Here is a 17,900-nt window from a genome sequence, read left to right as displayed (position 1 = left end):
ACAAGGCCTAAGGCCGATACACATCCAACGTAACGAGCTTGACGAAAACAGTTCTTGTCATAGAGATCGAGAGAACGGCGACGGCTCGAGATTCTCCGATGCTTTGAGAATGAACTTCTGACCGAGGGGACGAAAAGAGCTTGAAATCCCCCGGTACAGATACACGAAAATAAAGCGAAAAACAACGTATCATATACGCGAGATTGCGATGGTGTGAGTCAGACGAGCGATGTACGTTTACATCAGGTCGATTTGATATCCGTTCGCGCGGTTGGCGAGAGAGGGTTTGAATCTGCAGGGTTGGAGGAAAAGCGCGGGGTGGTAGATAACTAATTCCACCTTCGGTATTTTCGTAAAAGGAATAACACTTTTGTTCGCAAAGACTGATCTCTATCACAACGTGTGTTGAGTCCGCAAGCGATACGCGTATCGTCGCATAGCCAGACGAATCGTAGCTATCCGGTGTGTGAACGAGGCGAACCGTACGCACAGAGAGTCGAAACCGAACTCTTCTATCGAATGGGTGATCGGTTAATCACCCATGAGTAGACTAGTGTAAGTGTGCGACGTTGCAAAATATCGGCGCACGGCCCGAACAATATCATGTAATGATAGGATGTACACGTAACGATAATATGTTTAAATAAGATCATTAGCACGTCATGGGTTTTTATGCCTCAGGCTTTTCCCATATGAACGAATAAATGAGTTCTCATTCACAATAGACCTAGAACTCCCATCCTTGATCATTGAAACCAATACGAAAATCCGAAGTAACTTTAAATTGAAGAAGCTTCCACCATACAACGACCCTAATACAAGAGTAAGCGTAGTTTTTTGAAATCGGCTTTGGTTATTTTTTTCATCGAAATTTTCATACATGATTTAAGAAAGCAATATTAAATGAAAAATTCCTTTTTTTTATTACCTAAGATTTATCAAAACAATACTACATGGCTCAGCAAAATTTTTGTTTTTCTCGTTGCCCGGAATTTTTTCTCGAATATTGGTATTTGAGAACGTAGAATTTCGGAATATCATCAGGATCATATTAGAAACTATCCCCCCCCCCCCTTCAATACAACGATTATATGAAAACTAGCGCCAATCTAATGTAAAGTGAACTTTCAGACTTATAATACAGCCCAAGTTTTTATAGTTGCTCAACATTTCTTGGACAATATGTTTATAATTATGATCTTTTACGTTGCCTAACGATTTAGAAACAACAGTTTCGAACGAATTCCAGGCATCCTTTTCAGAGTTAGCTATGACATTCTCAAAGTCTGAATCTTCATATCAACGAAGTAGACATGGATTTACTATATATTAATCCTTTGAACGTGACAAAAATATTTATTTTAATAGAGTTATTCTGAGAAGCGTATCTCTCCGTGTATACATATATGAATAACAAAAAATCATGATGTGATACGTGAGAACGGAATTGACATTCTGAAACAGCGGACCAAAATCTATATATACATGCGATTTACAAGTATTCAGAAAACCTAGTCATCGCTGATCTGTGTTACAGTTGTAGTGTTCTAGCCAAATTTTAAGAGAAACGAAAAATTGTTGATGTACTTCGTAGGCAACAACTTTTACTAGTAAAAAAAACTATAATTTTTCTTCACCGCAGATAACATAACTGAACCTAAATGTTCAAGGCTGCTATTATCGCATTGACCATTACATTAAAACTCTGTTATTGTTAAGAAGAGTGACTACCCGTAAGGAATAAATATAACTTGAATTGATCGATAGAAGTTAAATACATTCAAATATTTGAAATTCGTGCTATGTCTTTCAATGCTACAGCGAGACTGTTTCCACGATGTTACTGGTTGACGCAGCAAACGAACAATTTATTCGTTAATCGTAGACATTCCCTTCAAAAAACTACTAAACACCATCTCAAGTATGTAGAATAAGGGGGAACCATAGTTACAGTACTATAAATCAACATGGCAGTAAAATAGTAACCCTAAAATATCAAACATTTCGTATTCTCGTGAATAGATCACTCTACAATCCCGTAAATCAGACGATCATTTAACTGATATTTCTTCATCTTTGTATTTTAGCAGCCGCATAGTTTACGGGGAAATGTATAAACGCATGTCGGACCATCGGATAAATTCAATCGCTCCGTAGAAGTGTACCTATATATGTCGAAGCTAGCATAAATTTAAGAATTTTTCAATATTGCACAGGTCCGTACAAGCCTATTGAGCGAATATTCTCCAACGAAAATTCCGTATATACTTAGGAAAAGTAAATTTATTTTTATTTATCACCGTAAAAGTAGTTACAGATACTTTCTAATAGAACGCTGGTTGTATAATGTATCGAATGAAAGGGCGAAAAGACGAATGCACAAAGATTTTAAAATATGAACAGCTTTTTCAATTAAGGCTGTGATAGCTGATAAGTAATGAAAAATGCACAACCGTTTTTCTAGAAAGAATATAAGCGACTCAAAAGCGAGTGGACGGCGCAAACTTTTTTTTTTCTACATTTTACTTACCGTGAAAGCTTGCAGGGGTGAATTTCAAATTGATTCAGAGATTTAACCTGAAGTGACGAAAGTGGAACAATTTTAATGGGAAATCGGTAAGAACAGTGAAGGTTAATTGGGGAAAGTACGCAATGCGTTGTTGATTCGTGCCTAACGTTAGAGATGCGATGAAAAATACTGTCTTCCACAGGATATTTATTTATACCTATAATTTTTTTGTTTTTTTTACATAAGCTCCGTCTATTAATTTATCTACAATACCAAAACTGGTATCACAATAATTAAAACGATCAATGAATCTGAATACATACGATAAGATAAGAGTAAGTGGATAGTTCGGATAATTTATTTTATTCGCCACATTAGTTCTAATTGAAATCAGATGTTCACAAATTCGTTAAGGGAGATATTCTGTAATATTTTCAAGATCGAGCAGCCAGACGATCGTAATCCTCGAAAGCATTTGAATAATATCATGAAATCAATATCGATTGATAACAGTAAAAAATGATTTTCAATTTTGCATCTATTGAGGTTTTAACATGATGTAATCACTAAAATTGATCTCAAATAAAATAACCTGGAACAAAAACGCAATATATTTTATCATACAACTGCTAATCTTTCAAATATACTTGATAATATTGATAATTTTATATAAATTAAACTTTGAGCTCGAATAACTTTTGAACCAGTAGACTTCGAAAAAAATCGTAAGAGACCTTTTTTATAGAGCGTCGAATTTTCAACAAAAATATCTACTTCTTGTTATTGCAGCTAAAGTGCGTGCAGCAAATGTCTTATACAGCCTCTCTTCTACTATATATACTTATATAATGTTATACGTAGCAATGTCTTTGATGCCAGTGCTAACATTTACGATATACGAAGCGTATAACTTGCTGGCACTCCAGGGTTCAAATATTGCCTCCTGATATAGTGGACAAGCACATGTGAAGTGGGAAAAATACTTTTTTCTGTTTCGTATGAAAACCATCAAGGTTGATAAAAATTGTCATCTTACCTTTCTACCTGCCGAGACTCACCCTTCTGTTGCACATTGTTTGATCTTTGATCTCTTATTGTGTACACACTTGAATTCAAAGACTGAATAGTTGTGAAGAGACACGAAAACTTTCGCAAATTCTATGTGTGAGCAATTTCCATAAAGCCGGATGGATCTTGAAGTTTCTGGACCTGATATTTTTTTTAATCAAATCTAAATACCGAAAATCAAAGAAACAAATCTTTCGCATTCGTAAAACTGTTTTTACTCGTCATATTCGCGACTGTTTATTTCATTTGTGACGTCCGACCGTTAATCAAAGTAGCTTGAAAAGTTGAGTTTTTTCGTATCGAATGTATCATAACGTTTTGAAAGTGTGATTGTGTTCCATTTTTGCAATTAAAATATACATGTAAAATTAAAATATAATCGAAAAAATGCTCAAGTGTGTGGAACTCCCTGATTGACATTGGGAAAGTGAAGTTGAACGTATGATTTTATTTCGTAAAATGTTTACAGTTCCAAGAGGAGCATTTGATGGTGATACTACAAATTTCTTTTCAATTTATATGCAAACTTGAAATTTGCAATATCTTAAAATATGATTTTGTTTCAAAATTTCGTTTGTTGAGAAGATCGCTTTAACTCTGCCAATAGGCTTTAAAATACCTGACGCAACAAACTTTAGAATTTTTTCAGTAACGAATCTCAACCTTATTACCGCATAAGCCTCAATCAAATCCATAGAATCTATTTGATAGTGATTTCACGTGTCCAACAACTGAATAATAATTTATATTATGATTCAAATCACTGCTCACAAATCAAATCTGCTCTAATTAACCTGCAATAATTTTGGGAGATTTGTACACCGCTTTTGACGCAATTACGTAACGCAATCTCCCGTAATTTTGCGAATGGATCAGTATTGAGACACTAGCAAGATCCTATTATAAATGCGTTCTCGATAGCCTTCGGCGATCCAAGTCAGGGCTGGTACATCAAATCTGCGCATTGGTGTCTGATGGATACAACTGTTACCCAGGCAAACACAGGATGTACCTCGAAATTAGAACCCCTCAAAGGGAAATCAATTACATTATGGCGTATTTGATTGCGGATGTAAATTGTGTAATAATACGATGTGCAAAATGCATATGTGCTGAAATTGCTTGCCACAATTAGAACATATATATATAAAAAAAAAAAAGAAAAATCAAATCTACTGGTGTCCATGTGTTTAGTCACACGATAAATAGCAGAGAAATATTTTGCGATTCAACGTTTTTAATCGGCTATAAAAGTACGAAGTCCTGAGGCCAAAGGAAATTTTAAATATTTACACCGCTGCCTGACTCACATGTATGTGAATTTCGTATTTGTGGAATATTAATAATCCACGCTCTTTAATGTCGTCCCTAATTTTTCACGCTCGTTTTATTTGTCCAAGTTTAAAATCCCGTGAAGACGCCAACGACTTGAAGCCACGCAACTGATTCGAAAGTAAATACGTGTACCGTATCGAACCATCGTGCACTCAGGCTACGTAAGGCATAAGATAAGGATCAGAGAACGTGAAAATGGCTAACATCGCCGACGACGAAGACCAGTGTCAGTGAACAGGGCGATTCGGCTAAGTTAGAGAGCAGCGCATAATTGGACGATCCTTTGAAATCAGTGGACTCAGTCGGAGCAGCGAGTTGGCACAAACGAGGTAACTGCGAGTGGGAAACTTACCTATTTGCGTCCAAACTAGACGAGACTGGTACGCATAAGGACAGAGGCCAGAGGGGTAAAGCCCTGTAGCGTATTCTGAAAGATATGTGTTTGAATTAACCCGGGATCTATGAACGTAGGTACTCTGGTATTTTTTTTTTTTGTCCTTATTATCCAGTTGGTGTAATTTCACGCTTTCAAGCAACGTTGGTCTCAATTGATAGACAATGTTTCTGTTCCACTTAATGAATTAATTAAAGCTTTACACATCTGTTTCAAGGCCGCTATTTTGAAATTTAACGACGTTAATTATGCTCAAACTTTTGGTCTACCTATGGTCTCACCGCTCTCTCCAATCTTGTCTGATTTGGTCATGGATGATTCAGAACAACATTGTTTGAACAGACTTGAGTTTGCGCTTTCATTCTATTTCAGATATGTCGATGAAATAATCACTGCTGTAACTTCACTTTATCGGTAAAACTCTGAGACCATTAACCAGCGAGTTTCGACTACATAGAGATAAACCCGCCAATATGACAATTTCCAAAAAAATTGAGGCCTGCCATCCTTATTCACATGGTGAAAAATGTGTCCAGATACATCCATGTATCATGCGACACTCTTCACAGGTGAAAACATAAAAACGGAACAATCCTTTTCTCTGCAAACATTCGATATTATACGAACAATACCGATGCAACTACGAACTGCGCACATCAAGATAGGGAACTGATGCACCAATTTCAATGCTGCCTTTAACGATACCTGAACACTCTAAAGGTGACGGTTTAAGCTTGTCTCAAACCCGAGCAATCTAATTTCTAAACTGACCAACAAAATTTGGTTGTTGACTCAAATAGCTCCAAGAATATGCCTCAAATAATTGTCAGGGCTGTACTATCGAATCGAAATTTTTATTGCTGATTTATCCAACTGGCTTTCAAATCTTCGTGGTATAATGTTTTAGGTACTTGACATGTTAATTTTATTGAAATGAATTCTTTCACGAAGGAACAACCAGTTTGGACTTGGGCGTAAGTCCTTCTTCTCCATTTCGTAATATAAAAAATGTTAATCGCCAATTTGATTTACAAAATACTGCGTTCAGAGATCAGAATTGAAAATTCCAATATAAATTTCAGAACTATAAAATTCGGGAGTTACATTCGCGAGACGAAATTCTGTTCAAGAATTGGATAAAAAAAGTTTGTTCTTCACTTCTCTCTAAGATTTTGGCCATGTAACAAATAATGATATTAAGCTCATCTCTGATATATTCCACTTCGTATAAAGATTACGTCATCACGAGCCATGGGGCTTGAAAAATGAGTTGTAAAGTGAATTGTGGAGTGAAATTTGATTATACGCACATCTATCACGCGAGGCGCTAAGCGAAAAATAGAGCTAGATCTACATGTATTGTACGTCGCTCTCTTTCGGATTAACTTCCCCTGTTATAACCGGAAAGCAACAAGAGAGTGAAATGAAATTCCGGATAACGTTTCCTTCTCACTCAGTGATAAGAGTCATATGATTTCGACGTAGCTTCATCGTATGAAAATGTGAGCAATCAAGCCGGTTTCAATATCGGTTGTGGTAACGCGTTTTATTCGTCGCTAATGTTCCTCTGTTTCAGAGTGCGGAACGAAGTGCGATAAGCTTCTTCCTGTAATACGCAAATATTCCTCATAATTTATCAGGAAGACATCGCAGTCTAGCCTTGGGACTGGATATTAAGTTTACCTCCGATTTAAGTATAGGAACATTATACCCGACGGAGTAATCGATCCAGCAGTTTTTAGAATTGGAACCCCGAGCAGTTTCACTCGAATTCCGCGTATGTGCAACAACGACGTGGGATTGATTGACTCGGAAGGCAACACCATCTTTCATTACGTTCTTGTAATGTTCTTAGAATTTTGACGAGCAAACTCAATGTATCCAATCGTCATTCATTGGATCGTATGAATTACGGATGGAAGACTTGCGCATAGTATGCTAGAAAATTGAATGCGCGCACAAAGTTCTTCAACATCTCAAAGCTCTCGGTGTAAGCGTCAGTTTCGACGGATTTAACTTTATCAGACATGAACCATATGACCATATACGTTGTGATACACATTCGAGTGTTATTCGGATTTCACGGAGAATTAGGCAGCCATGGAGATGCATCAAGTATTCCGCTCACGATCAGTATCAACATCGTTTCTCTGGATCCACCTCCCTACTATGGGTCCAATTTGTGAATCCAGCCAACAAAATTCAACTGCGTTATCGCGAGAGCCGGAAATACTTTAGTCTTCGGAGGATAGTAGTGTTGGTGTGGAATATCTGCTGGATTACATGCATTGATTGGATATTATTTATTACAATCATTCACCCGAAAATTTTACTGTGTTATGGAGTGAACAAGGACTGATATATTTCAAATTTGACTATGAGGCGGTGGTGAAATCCGAATGAATGATAAGTGAACTCGAAACTACGGGACGAGAGATAGATGAACTTCGAAAGATGTTGAAACCGAGAGAAATGCGGATAATGGCTTCGGTCTCCAGCAACAGCTTAATGCAAGCTTCCATGAATTTTCTTTCAATTTACCAATAATTTGTAATAATATTTTGAATACCGATCCTCATGGGTATATTTGTTTTCTTGTGAAATCTTCGATGAAGATGTTTCGATCCGTTTATGCATGCTTTCCGGATAATAATGCGATTGCTTACGTTGAATTGAATCGCTCAAAAAGTTGCGTCAATGTATCTCAACCGGAAATGCATGCGTTCTGCAACGCAACTACGAGTGCAATGTTGCAACTCCACAAAGTTCTTCCATATGTTTCCATCCCGTTGGAAATGGTTGTTAGAAAACATTATCGTACCCGAAATTTCTTATTATCACCCGTACCGATAAGTATACATGGTATACCGCAGGATCCAGCCTATTTTCAACCCCATCTCCAACATTCCGGGACCACCGTTACAAGGATGATTGGTGGAGCACTTCAAACGGAAAAACTTTTCCGTATTTGTTGGGCGAACCTTCTGCCTCTCTTCGTGGTAATATGTATGGTAAGTATTCGAATTCCCACCAAATATATTGGCCTCGTGGAGGCACAGTTGGAAAATGTTTTACGCGGCCTCAAGAGTCCCATTTTCGAGCATTTGAGGAACGACATATATAAGTCCAATGCTATGTGTTGTAATCTTTCTCACGTGGGAAAAAATAAATGTAGAAATTTTATGCGATGCTTATAATTTTCATACGCTTTATATATGTATAGTGTATATTAGAGTGTTTCAAAAAAATCGCCTATTTTTTTTTTTTCGAAGAAGATTGAAAAATCTTCCGAGTGTCCCTCAAAAATGACCTCGGTAAAATATGAGCTCTTAATATTGATATTTAGAGGTGGCGATTCTCAATTTTCTATTTCCCATTTAAATGACATGGGAAAATTATTTTAAAAAATTTAGAACTTTATTGCTCGAAAACGAATCAGTGTGATGATATAAACAAAACATATTCTTGTAGGAAATTTTACGCTCTACAAAAAAGATATGAATAAAGATTTGCGTAAGGTAAGTCGTTTCGGAGTTATCAGGCCTCAAACATCGAACCGTTTGAAATAATGATGTTATTAATTTATAAATGCTACAAAACTGACTCATGACACGTAATGTACCAGATATATTTTCGTACACATTCAACAATCAGATACAAAATTAACAATACTTTGCAGATAAAGCAGATATTCGTGATTTCACGCTCGTTCAATCCATATTTCAAGCATAAATACACGTAGCATGTTTTGCTCATTATCACGATAAGCGTCGTATAAATTGTGCAAAAATTATATGTGTGGGTTGCTTTCATCTAAAATAGATTTTCAAATTCATGTCTGCTTTATACGGTTAATCAAGTTGATACCATAATTCATTACCAACATCTTATACGTCCCAATTAAACGTTGCTGTTGGTAGGCAATGCGGTGGGTAGTCAATAGAGATATTCGCCATTTTTAAGTTGAATTCAAATTATTTTTAATGATTGAGGAAGATTCGCAAGCAACCAACAATCATATGATAAAAAAGATGCATTTTGTTTTCACGAGTTGCAATTTGAAAGATGATCGGCAGTTATTTGACGACTTGATTTTCGGAATACGTTTTTCAACACTTTTTGCAAGACAGCTTCGAAACCGTTCTTGAGATTTAAATGAAATATTATATACGCTCTATTCTGGTACGTAAGTTTCGTATTACTCAGTTGACTTATTATTTGATTTCACTTGAAGGATAAGTTCATTTTACCCAATATGCATACATAAGTGATGCAATAAGATATTTTAGGAAATGTCCGGAGGGTTATTCAATTGATTCGCGATCGTAATTCTAGCCGTGAAAAAATGTTGTAAACTTGGAAATGTTGCTACATGTACAGGACTCTTCAAGTTCTTAGATTTACGAATACCAAAACACTGAAAAGAGATCAAAAAGATCGTAGGACAAACAGTAAACGAATTAAGAAAGAAATTTTTCGTTTTCCGGCTGTAATTCGTGATACGTTGCTCGCTTCTATTAGGACTGCATCCAATCATTTCTTCTCCCAAAATTACGTTGATATTGTGTATCAATTAATTATTTAAACAATTTTTGAAAATCGTACAAATTTAGATCGAAAAAATCCAAAACGGTTAGCCGTGCATTTTTGCGATTTTCATAGCTTTGTACCTGGCGGTTTTCTAGTTAAGTTTTCATTAATCAGTTTAGGTAACAGTTACAATATAATAATCATTCTATATTCATGATCGATAAAATCTGTTTCTAACCAAACACCATTGCAATTTATTGATATATCACCCACTGCTATGTTTTTAAGATCGAGTTCCGGACGTAAAAGTGGGTCCAAATTGATTGCAGAATTTTAACAGGGAGAAAAAATAGTTGCCAAAGTCAATTGCACGAAAGACATTTATCTCTCGAACCATAACTTTAGTTCCCACATACATGATTTCGACCACGTACAATATAACTGTAATCTTTCAATTACAATTTAGCTTCAATGCCGTCAACTTCTTTCACGGTGCTTTTGTTCGCGCTATGGTAACTGTGGATTCGTCAATCAATTTTTAATCAATCATTATAATGATTGAATGCCGTTGTCATTAACGGGGGCTGCTTCTGCGAGACGTTCGGTGAAAGGCTGTAGAGAATTCGTGTAATCAAATATGTTGCAAGCAAAAGCTCTTCGTGACCTATACTCATCCGCAAGTGGGCTTGCAGACAATAGCGTAGATAATACATTTACTCTCCTCTTAATAAGTATAAAGCACGCCAACAAATATACAATACAAATGAGGGTAAATTTATTCGAAATTCCGCGGTTAGTTTTTCGGGCCGGAACATGATATCCTTCATATGTTGTTGGTCAAAGCTTAAGTTGAACCAGATCAAATAGGAGGCGTCAGGATCGTATGACGTCATCGTCATGAACATGTATTTGAAAAAGAGTGCATTGTAATGAAGAGAAAAAAAATTGACACTTTTATGTACAGATGCAGCTAACTTTCTTAGCATTTTTAACGCGCAGTTATAATACCAGACACTCCGCATGTTTGAATTTTCCACCCTTGTGATATATCATCGAACCACTCGACGCACCTTAGGCGAGTGTATGTGGAATGTGTTGTTTATTTTACTAGCACATTGTTCAGAGAATATCAATATTTCTACATTTTCATCGATAGTAATTAAAGTAAACGGAGTTTTAGTTGATACAAGTTTTTTTCGTAAATACAATATAAACACCAGTGACATCTTCACTAACCTTATAGTTCGCATGCAAACAAAAACTGTGACTGAAAGTTGTGCAATTGTAATTCAGATCCTCAAGACTGTAGATAAAGTTATCAAAATACGTATGACGATATCTTTTATCGTTATTTTGGCATCAACTTTGGTTCTGAAAAAACTCGAATTATTTTTGTTACGAGGTTTACCGCGATTGAGTTGAGTTGCGCCTACAATTTTTTTTTTTTTTTTTCAAACGATGTTTTTGTAAACTGTATACGATCTCAAACTGTTTCGTTTCCTGTAAGAAAATTAAAATCTCTATTCACGGTGCTCGTGGAGATTATTTAATTTCAGATTATTTCTTGTTATTAAACCTTCGTATATGGGATATTCCACGCCACATCGACCAGGGTCTGACCGTTTGATTTGGTCCGCAGTTTTTTGTATTGAAAAGCACCGCAATTTTTTTCCAAATATTTTTGAGTATATTACTTATGATTTTTGAAAACCATCAAATCTTTGGATTTACTTTAAAAATCTGAATATAATTTCAAATATTTTGTTTCAGATGTGAAAATTTTTAAGCTCAGACCCAGAGACCGGTCTTCGCTTCTACTCTTTTTACAACTTTTTAAAGAAAAAAATTGGGAAAAATTCTAATCGACAGTCTTTTGTGAGTTTCTGCTTAAACTTTTTATACGTCAAATATGGCAAATAATTATTATACTTTACTTTTGTGTTCACAATTTTTTGTCGACTTACCTCTTTTCACATATATATGAAATTCTAGCCACGATGTGCTGATATTAATTGTTGGCAGAAATTTTGTTCCGAAATAATACCGTTCAATTCATCCATTATCGCAAATCAGTGGTATAGAAACATTTCGAGCAGATATGCAAATCGACGTATTCAACAGTGAATGCATAAACTTAATATTGTACTTATGGGAGTATTTCAAAATATAATCAGGGGATCAATAGTATAAATTACTTAAACATTTATTGAGCGAGATTCATAAATACATATCATGTCAACGTAAACAAAGAAGCAAGACTTCGCATATCGTTCATACATCAATTTTTACTTCTCTTAAGACGTACTGCCTAGTATTTTATTTAATTTTTTTCGAAAGTGAATCACAAGCGACGTCCGTTAAGAATAACTTAAATAGTAGTTGAGCATATTTTTCTTGAATCGAAATTCTCGTATTTAAAAATTTTCCATTCCACAAGCAATACTTACAAATCGTCCCGCATAGTCTTCACGAGAACCGTCTTTCGAACGAATTAAACAAGATTTTCCTAGTTTGTAGATCAAGTAGTGCTACTTAAAGTTACCACAGTCGACTCAGGTCGATTTGTTGTTAAAAATTTGACGGTAATTTTCTGACCTTTGTGAGCTCGTAGAACTGAAACAGCAGTTCATAGAATCGATTCGTAACAATAGTGAGCGACTCTTCGCCAGTACGACATGATCTACAAATTCGAAAAATTTGCGAAAATTTAACCGAAAGCCACGATCCGTGAGGATTGTGCGAGGCCCTCGACAGGATCGATTATCACACATTTTAGGTATATTCTTGGCGTCTGATTGTTTGGAGCAATGGTTTGTTCACACTGCAATTCAACGTAGCATGACAAATATGTATAATGCATGCTACATTGAACAGTGTTTACAACGTCGTATCTTCTGGATTAAAATGTTTATGAAGCATGATCGTGACCTATGATTAGAGTCCGGTAAGAAAGTGGCACCAATAACGTAACCACGTAGGTACGTATTTTATTTCTCGCACGTTTCTGTTATCGTATTGTTTATGCATTTCATGGGATTTGAAGGGAATAACACAAACTCCACAGTCTGAAATCATGACAAAACGACTATTTGCATACGGTTATTCCGAATGAGATGGCCATCTCATACCTATCCTTCTCCATTCAGAAGAGAAGCAAACCTAGAAATGATGTTGATACCGTGCCTCAAGGTCAAATCTAAGGACGCCATTGAATTCCTTGTTGAAAATTGAATCTTGGTAATTTTTTTGACATCACTCTTACCTAACTATTTAAGTGTTTCCATACTTTTTCGTCATCCTGTATATTTGTGCTCGGGAATATTTTGACAAGTCGGTGAATCAAATTTTCTCCTCACATTTTGCGTGAACCAAGTTTTTTGCGAGTATTCGTATACGCTATATATTTACAGGTCCAATTTTTGTTACTTTTGGATATCTATGAAAATAATCAGCCATCTTGATAGTGAAAATTCACTCGTCATATTATTTTAACGCACTATCGAAGAGAGAAATTATCAGAAATGGTAAATGAAATTTTTACGTCGGATGGCAATCAATGCTAAGGAACTACTTAGCTACTAGCTTATTTAATTTGAACACTTTATCAACACCGCAATGCAGCTCTTCGTTAACCCTCCTCGGTAAGCAATCCCATTGCTATGTGCGTACAAAATGCCTCCATTACACTTCAATAAAGTTGCTTACTGTAATTTTACTTTCAACATTTCATAAACTTCATCAAAGAATCAGCAATATTGAAAACGACAATTTTTCTGTACGTTCTCATTTCATCAATTACATATACAATTTAGGTAAATAATCTTACAAATAACAATGCCATCAATATTCTTCTGTTTGAGATATAATTAGCTTTACTGTATTTTGAGTCAGTTATCTTTATAGCAAAATTAGTATAACCATTTCTGAGGGATTTGCAAAAATATTTAATCAAAATCTTTCTATCCAATAATTTCATTTTCGCAAGTGATAAAAAGTTTGAGGAACGGCTGCTCAGGCATGTTAGTTTTCTTCTGCCTGTTTTGTAATCCAAGCTTTGGTTCAATGTCTAAATTTTTTGAGAGCTATTTGTTTTTTTTTTTCATTACTAAATTGAAAAAAAAAATCGAGTTTCACTAAAGTCTTCCCTTGATGTACATACATTGAATTATGTGCCTCGTGTTATTTCTAGACTCAAACTAGTTTCTAAACAAACAAATTTCTAGTTTCAAACCCACGTTTAGCACTGGTGATCGTGTCCACCTACAAAAATATTTAGGAATGCTTCTCGAATGACTTTTTTAATCAAATTTGATTAGAGGGAGAGTTTGGTGAATTTTCGTTGAAAATTACCAAAAATTGATTTTAATACCAAAAAGAGTTGAATTAAGAAATCTATCCACAGCAATGCAGACCATACGTGTGGATACCTAGGGGGAAAAAAATGTTCAATCAAAAAAAAGTTTAAGTCATCTGAGTGCGGCGGTTACGGATGGTGAAATAAATGTTAATCTGTGAGTTACGTGAATTGAATAAAAAACAGTTCTCTCAAACGAATGACTTGTTAATTTTGAACATAAGAACACTTAGACAAGAAAACATACAGTTCATTGAAATGGTACAACGTAGCTGATTAAAAGATCATTTCATTCATCTTATTTTTTGTTCCATCAAATGTTTTATTGATAAGAAATAATATTCAGTCGGTTTCAAAAACGTCTCGATTATATCGGATATATTCATTCTAATGACGAAAGGCTTGTGCAAGGTAACATAAAAAGATTCTGTGAAAAAATGCAAGCATTTCAACAGTATTCTAACAGTCTGAAAGCAGTGAAAGAATAGACGAAATAATTCAGTTGACGAATGAAATGCTTCCAATCAACGTAATATTTATTCGATATAAATGTTTAGCTTATGTTATCGGGAGTTATATTACACAATGAAAACTTGGATCTGATTATTTTTGTATTTTTCCAGCTGCTTCATACGTTGGACCTTTGTTATATTTGTTTTCGACCAACAAAGGATTCAAATATAACTGAATTTATTAGCATATTCGTTATCATAGGTATAGATACATTGGACCATTTTAAATGGTACCAATTTTCGTTGCTGTTTTATTGATATACGCATTTTAATCATTGAAAATATTTTAAATAATATAAAGTTTAATTCCATTTTCCACACACGTACGTACGTATCAGAACTATAAAAGTGATAAGTAATTAACTTTTCTTTCAAGAAACTACCTTAAGAATAAAGTACCTAATTTTGTTTAAGCTACCCATTACAAAAGCAATTTGCATTTGAATTTTTTATAATCTCACGTTATAAAACAACTTCGCAATCACAATATTTTTTTATTACAATTTTCACAATACTGCAGAGGACACACGGGTTCAAAACATCAGCAATGATGCCATAATCGAAATTACAACAATTATATTGTTGCGATGTATTTTTTGAAGTTGACAAAAAATACGCAAGAAATTGATTTACTTGCTCTACCCTGATGTTAAGCTCCATAAGAATTTTCGACCCTGCCCCCATCAAAACCTTACGTAATTTACAGAAATATACTTCAACCCGCAGCAATTCCGTTACTCAAACAGAAATTAAAATAACGCGGGTAGAAAAGGTGTTTTCTTCAAAATCACAGTTTGCAGGCGAGTGCCTCTTTAATCCACTGTTACTGCCGTGAGTTGGTCAACTATTACAGATTCATTGTAAGTGTCGAATGGATCGTTGATCGAGTAGCAAGATAAAACTTGAAATATACATCAGGTCTCAAACAGTCACTCTTATAGTGAAAGTCTCCTGAAAATGGGATCAGATGCAAGTTTCATCCGGTGGTACGTAGACCTCAGTAGTGTGGCACTTTGGTTTTCCATTGCTGGCCTGGCTGATGATTGATGTCTTTTTGGAATCAAGTAATGGCTCAGTGTTTGAATTTTGCATATGGTCCTCGTTCTGAGAAGCATTCAAATTCACACCGTTACCATTATCGTCTTTATTACACCTCGTGTGACTCGGAGAACGTAAAATATCTTTTGCATGGTCCAGGGTACATCTGCAACAGTTATTTCCAAAAATACAATTGTTTGAATTAATCGTTGCTTTTGATAAGAATCAATCTCTGATAGTTATTTTATTGATATAACGACGAGTCGTCGGAATACTGAAACACGCATGTAATAAATAGGTACTGAGAAACAGCTTCCTGCTGAAAATGAATCACTAGTGAGATTTTCTTGTCTGCTCTCCTCTCCTCTTTTCTACATTCCTTGTGCAGACAGTTACAGAATTCACAACATCGATAACCTGCGCAAACGTATATTTCAGAAGATAATCTGTGTCTTTAGTCAACGCTGAAACTTCGCGACAGAACGAATATCGAAAAAACCGATGTCTACATATCCAGTTGGAAGTTTGCATGAAACTTTTCTACAAAGAAGCATAAAAATTCTGTGGCAGAAGACAGTTACGTTATTTCATGAGCTTTAAGGTAATTGGAAAATATTTTTCAATCGACAAAAAAACTCTAATACTACTTCTAGTCACAAGCAAAATATCGTATCATTTTTTTGTCAAACGGCTCGCGAAACGGACTGCAAAATAACGTTTTGAAGTTTAACGATAGATTTCTACGATTAAATACGTAAAAGTACTCAACTCTTCTGATATATCGGAGCTGATCTCGTATAGGTATGCCCCCAATCAATAATAGTGTGTAATGAAAAATTGAGAGGAAGCGCAAAATTAAAATGTCATAAGCATCATCAGTCATGCTTCTTCTAAGCCCGCCCCAACCAAGACACTTGATCTTAAAAAAAAATCAAGAAGAGTCTGAGTCTGAGTCGTCATAACAATGACGCTGCATATGCGAAGCACATCTTATCAGGGAGAAACGGTAAATATTTCAACAGGTTTGCTGATGATGAAAAAAATTATCTGTGGGGACGCGTTTCGGGAGATATCCCGAGATCAGCCGTATCCGGCAATACACTTGAAAAATGGATCAAGTACGACGGGAAAGCCGAGGTGGACATTTTGTTGGCCGTTAGTTCAAGCGAACTAATAGCATTAGACGGCCTAGTCTCTTCCAATGAGATCTAATACGAATTAAAGTCCCTGTATCAATCAAGTGGCCCTGCGAAAAAAGTAACCCTTCTGAAAAAGTTGGCGTTAACACGGACGCAAGAGAACGATATCAAGAAACACCTCACGGAATATTTCGAAATGGATGAAAAGCTCGTTGAACTTGGGTCGGTGTTTCCAGATGAGCTCTTGGCGATTCTTCTGATTCGTTTGGCATGTTTCGCACAGCGATGGAATATCGCGATGCTCTGCCACGAATAGACGTCTCGAAGGTCAAGATATTAGAAGAATACGAGAGCAGGAGGTTTCGAGACCAAGGCGCAGAGCAGGGGGATTTGTACGTGAGAAATAAAAGATATACCGGTTCGCAGACAAAGGTGGAAGAGAGAAGTCGAGATAGTGATGAGACGAAAAACAAAAACATGATTGAATGCTTGCGGTGCCACCGTTTCGGACACATAACTAGAACTGTCGGTCAAGGTACGTGCCGAATAATAGACATAGTGCGCGATGGTTGGAAGAAAAAGGTAGCGAAGCAGAGCAAGCATCGAAAGATAAGAGCAAGGTCTCGATGTTCCTGACCAATAGGGAAGAAGTTATGTATGGGAGCCAAAACAATACTCATCGTCAGTGGCGTATGGACAATGGGTGCACAAGTGACATGTGTGAAGAAAGAGACATAGTTCAATAGTTTACACGAGTGAAGAGTGAACTAAATTTGGCTAATAGTGAGAGTACTTGATAAATGACACTTTGTAATTTTCATAGACGATAAATTGCGATGGTGCGAGGTCTATTTTCTGAAAAACAAAAATGAGGCTCTCAGTATGTTCAAAGAGTACAAAGCTGAATTAGAGAATTTCGCGGAAAAGAAAATAAAAATGCTGCAATGCGATAATGAATTCGACGCGTTCTGAAAACGAAATGGGATCAAGAGACGTTTAAATGTGACGTACATCCCCCAAC

The 17,900-nt window shown here is 35.8% G+C and overlaps 1 protein-coding gene across 1 annotated transcript in view; it reads right to left on the bottom strand.

Moving 5' to 3' along the window:
* Positions 1–12,052: 12,052 nt before the first annotated feature.
* The window catches only part of LOC124217869 (neuropeptides capa receptor-like), a 52,600-nt gene continuing 46,752 nt past the window's right edge, over positions 12,053–17,900 (bottom strand). The window contains exon 6 of the mRNA XM_046624004.1: positions 12,053–15,906. Within this exon, the coding sequence (XP_046479960.1) occupies positions 15,666–15,906 (241 nt within the window). The 3' untranslated portion in view covers positions 12,053–15,665. The remainder of the gene's footprint in view (positions 15,907–17,900) is intronic.

The sequence above is a fragment of the Neodiprion pinetum genome, chromosome 1 (assembly GCF_021155775.2).
Source record: "Neodiprion pinetum isolate iyNeoPine1 chromosome 1, iyNeoPine1.2, whole genome shotgun sequence".
Taxonomy (NCBI): domain Eukaryota; kingdom Metazoa; phylum Arthropoda; class Insecta; order Hymenoptera; family Diprionidae; genus Neodiprion; species Neodiprion pinetum.
Note: the sequence above shows the minus strand (reverse complement) of the source record. Positions and strands in the feature narration are given on the sequence as shown.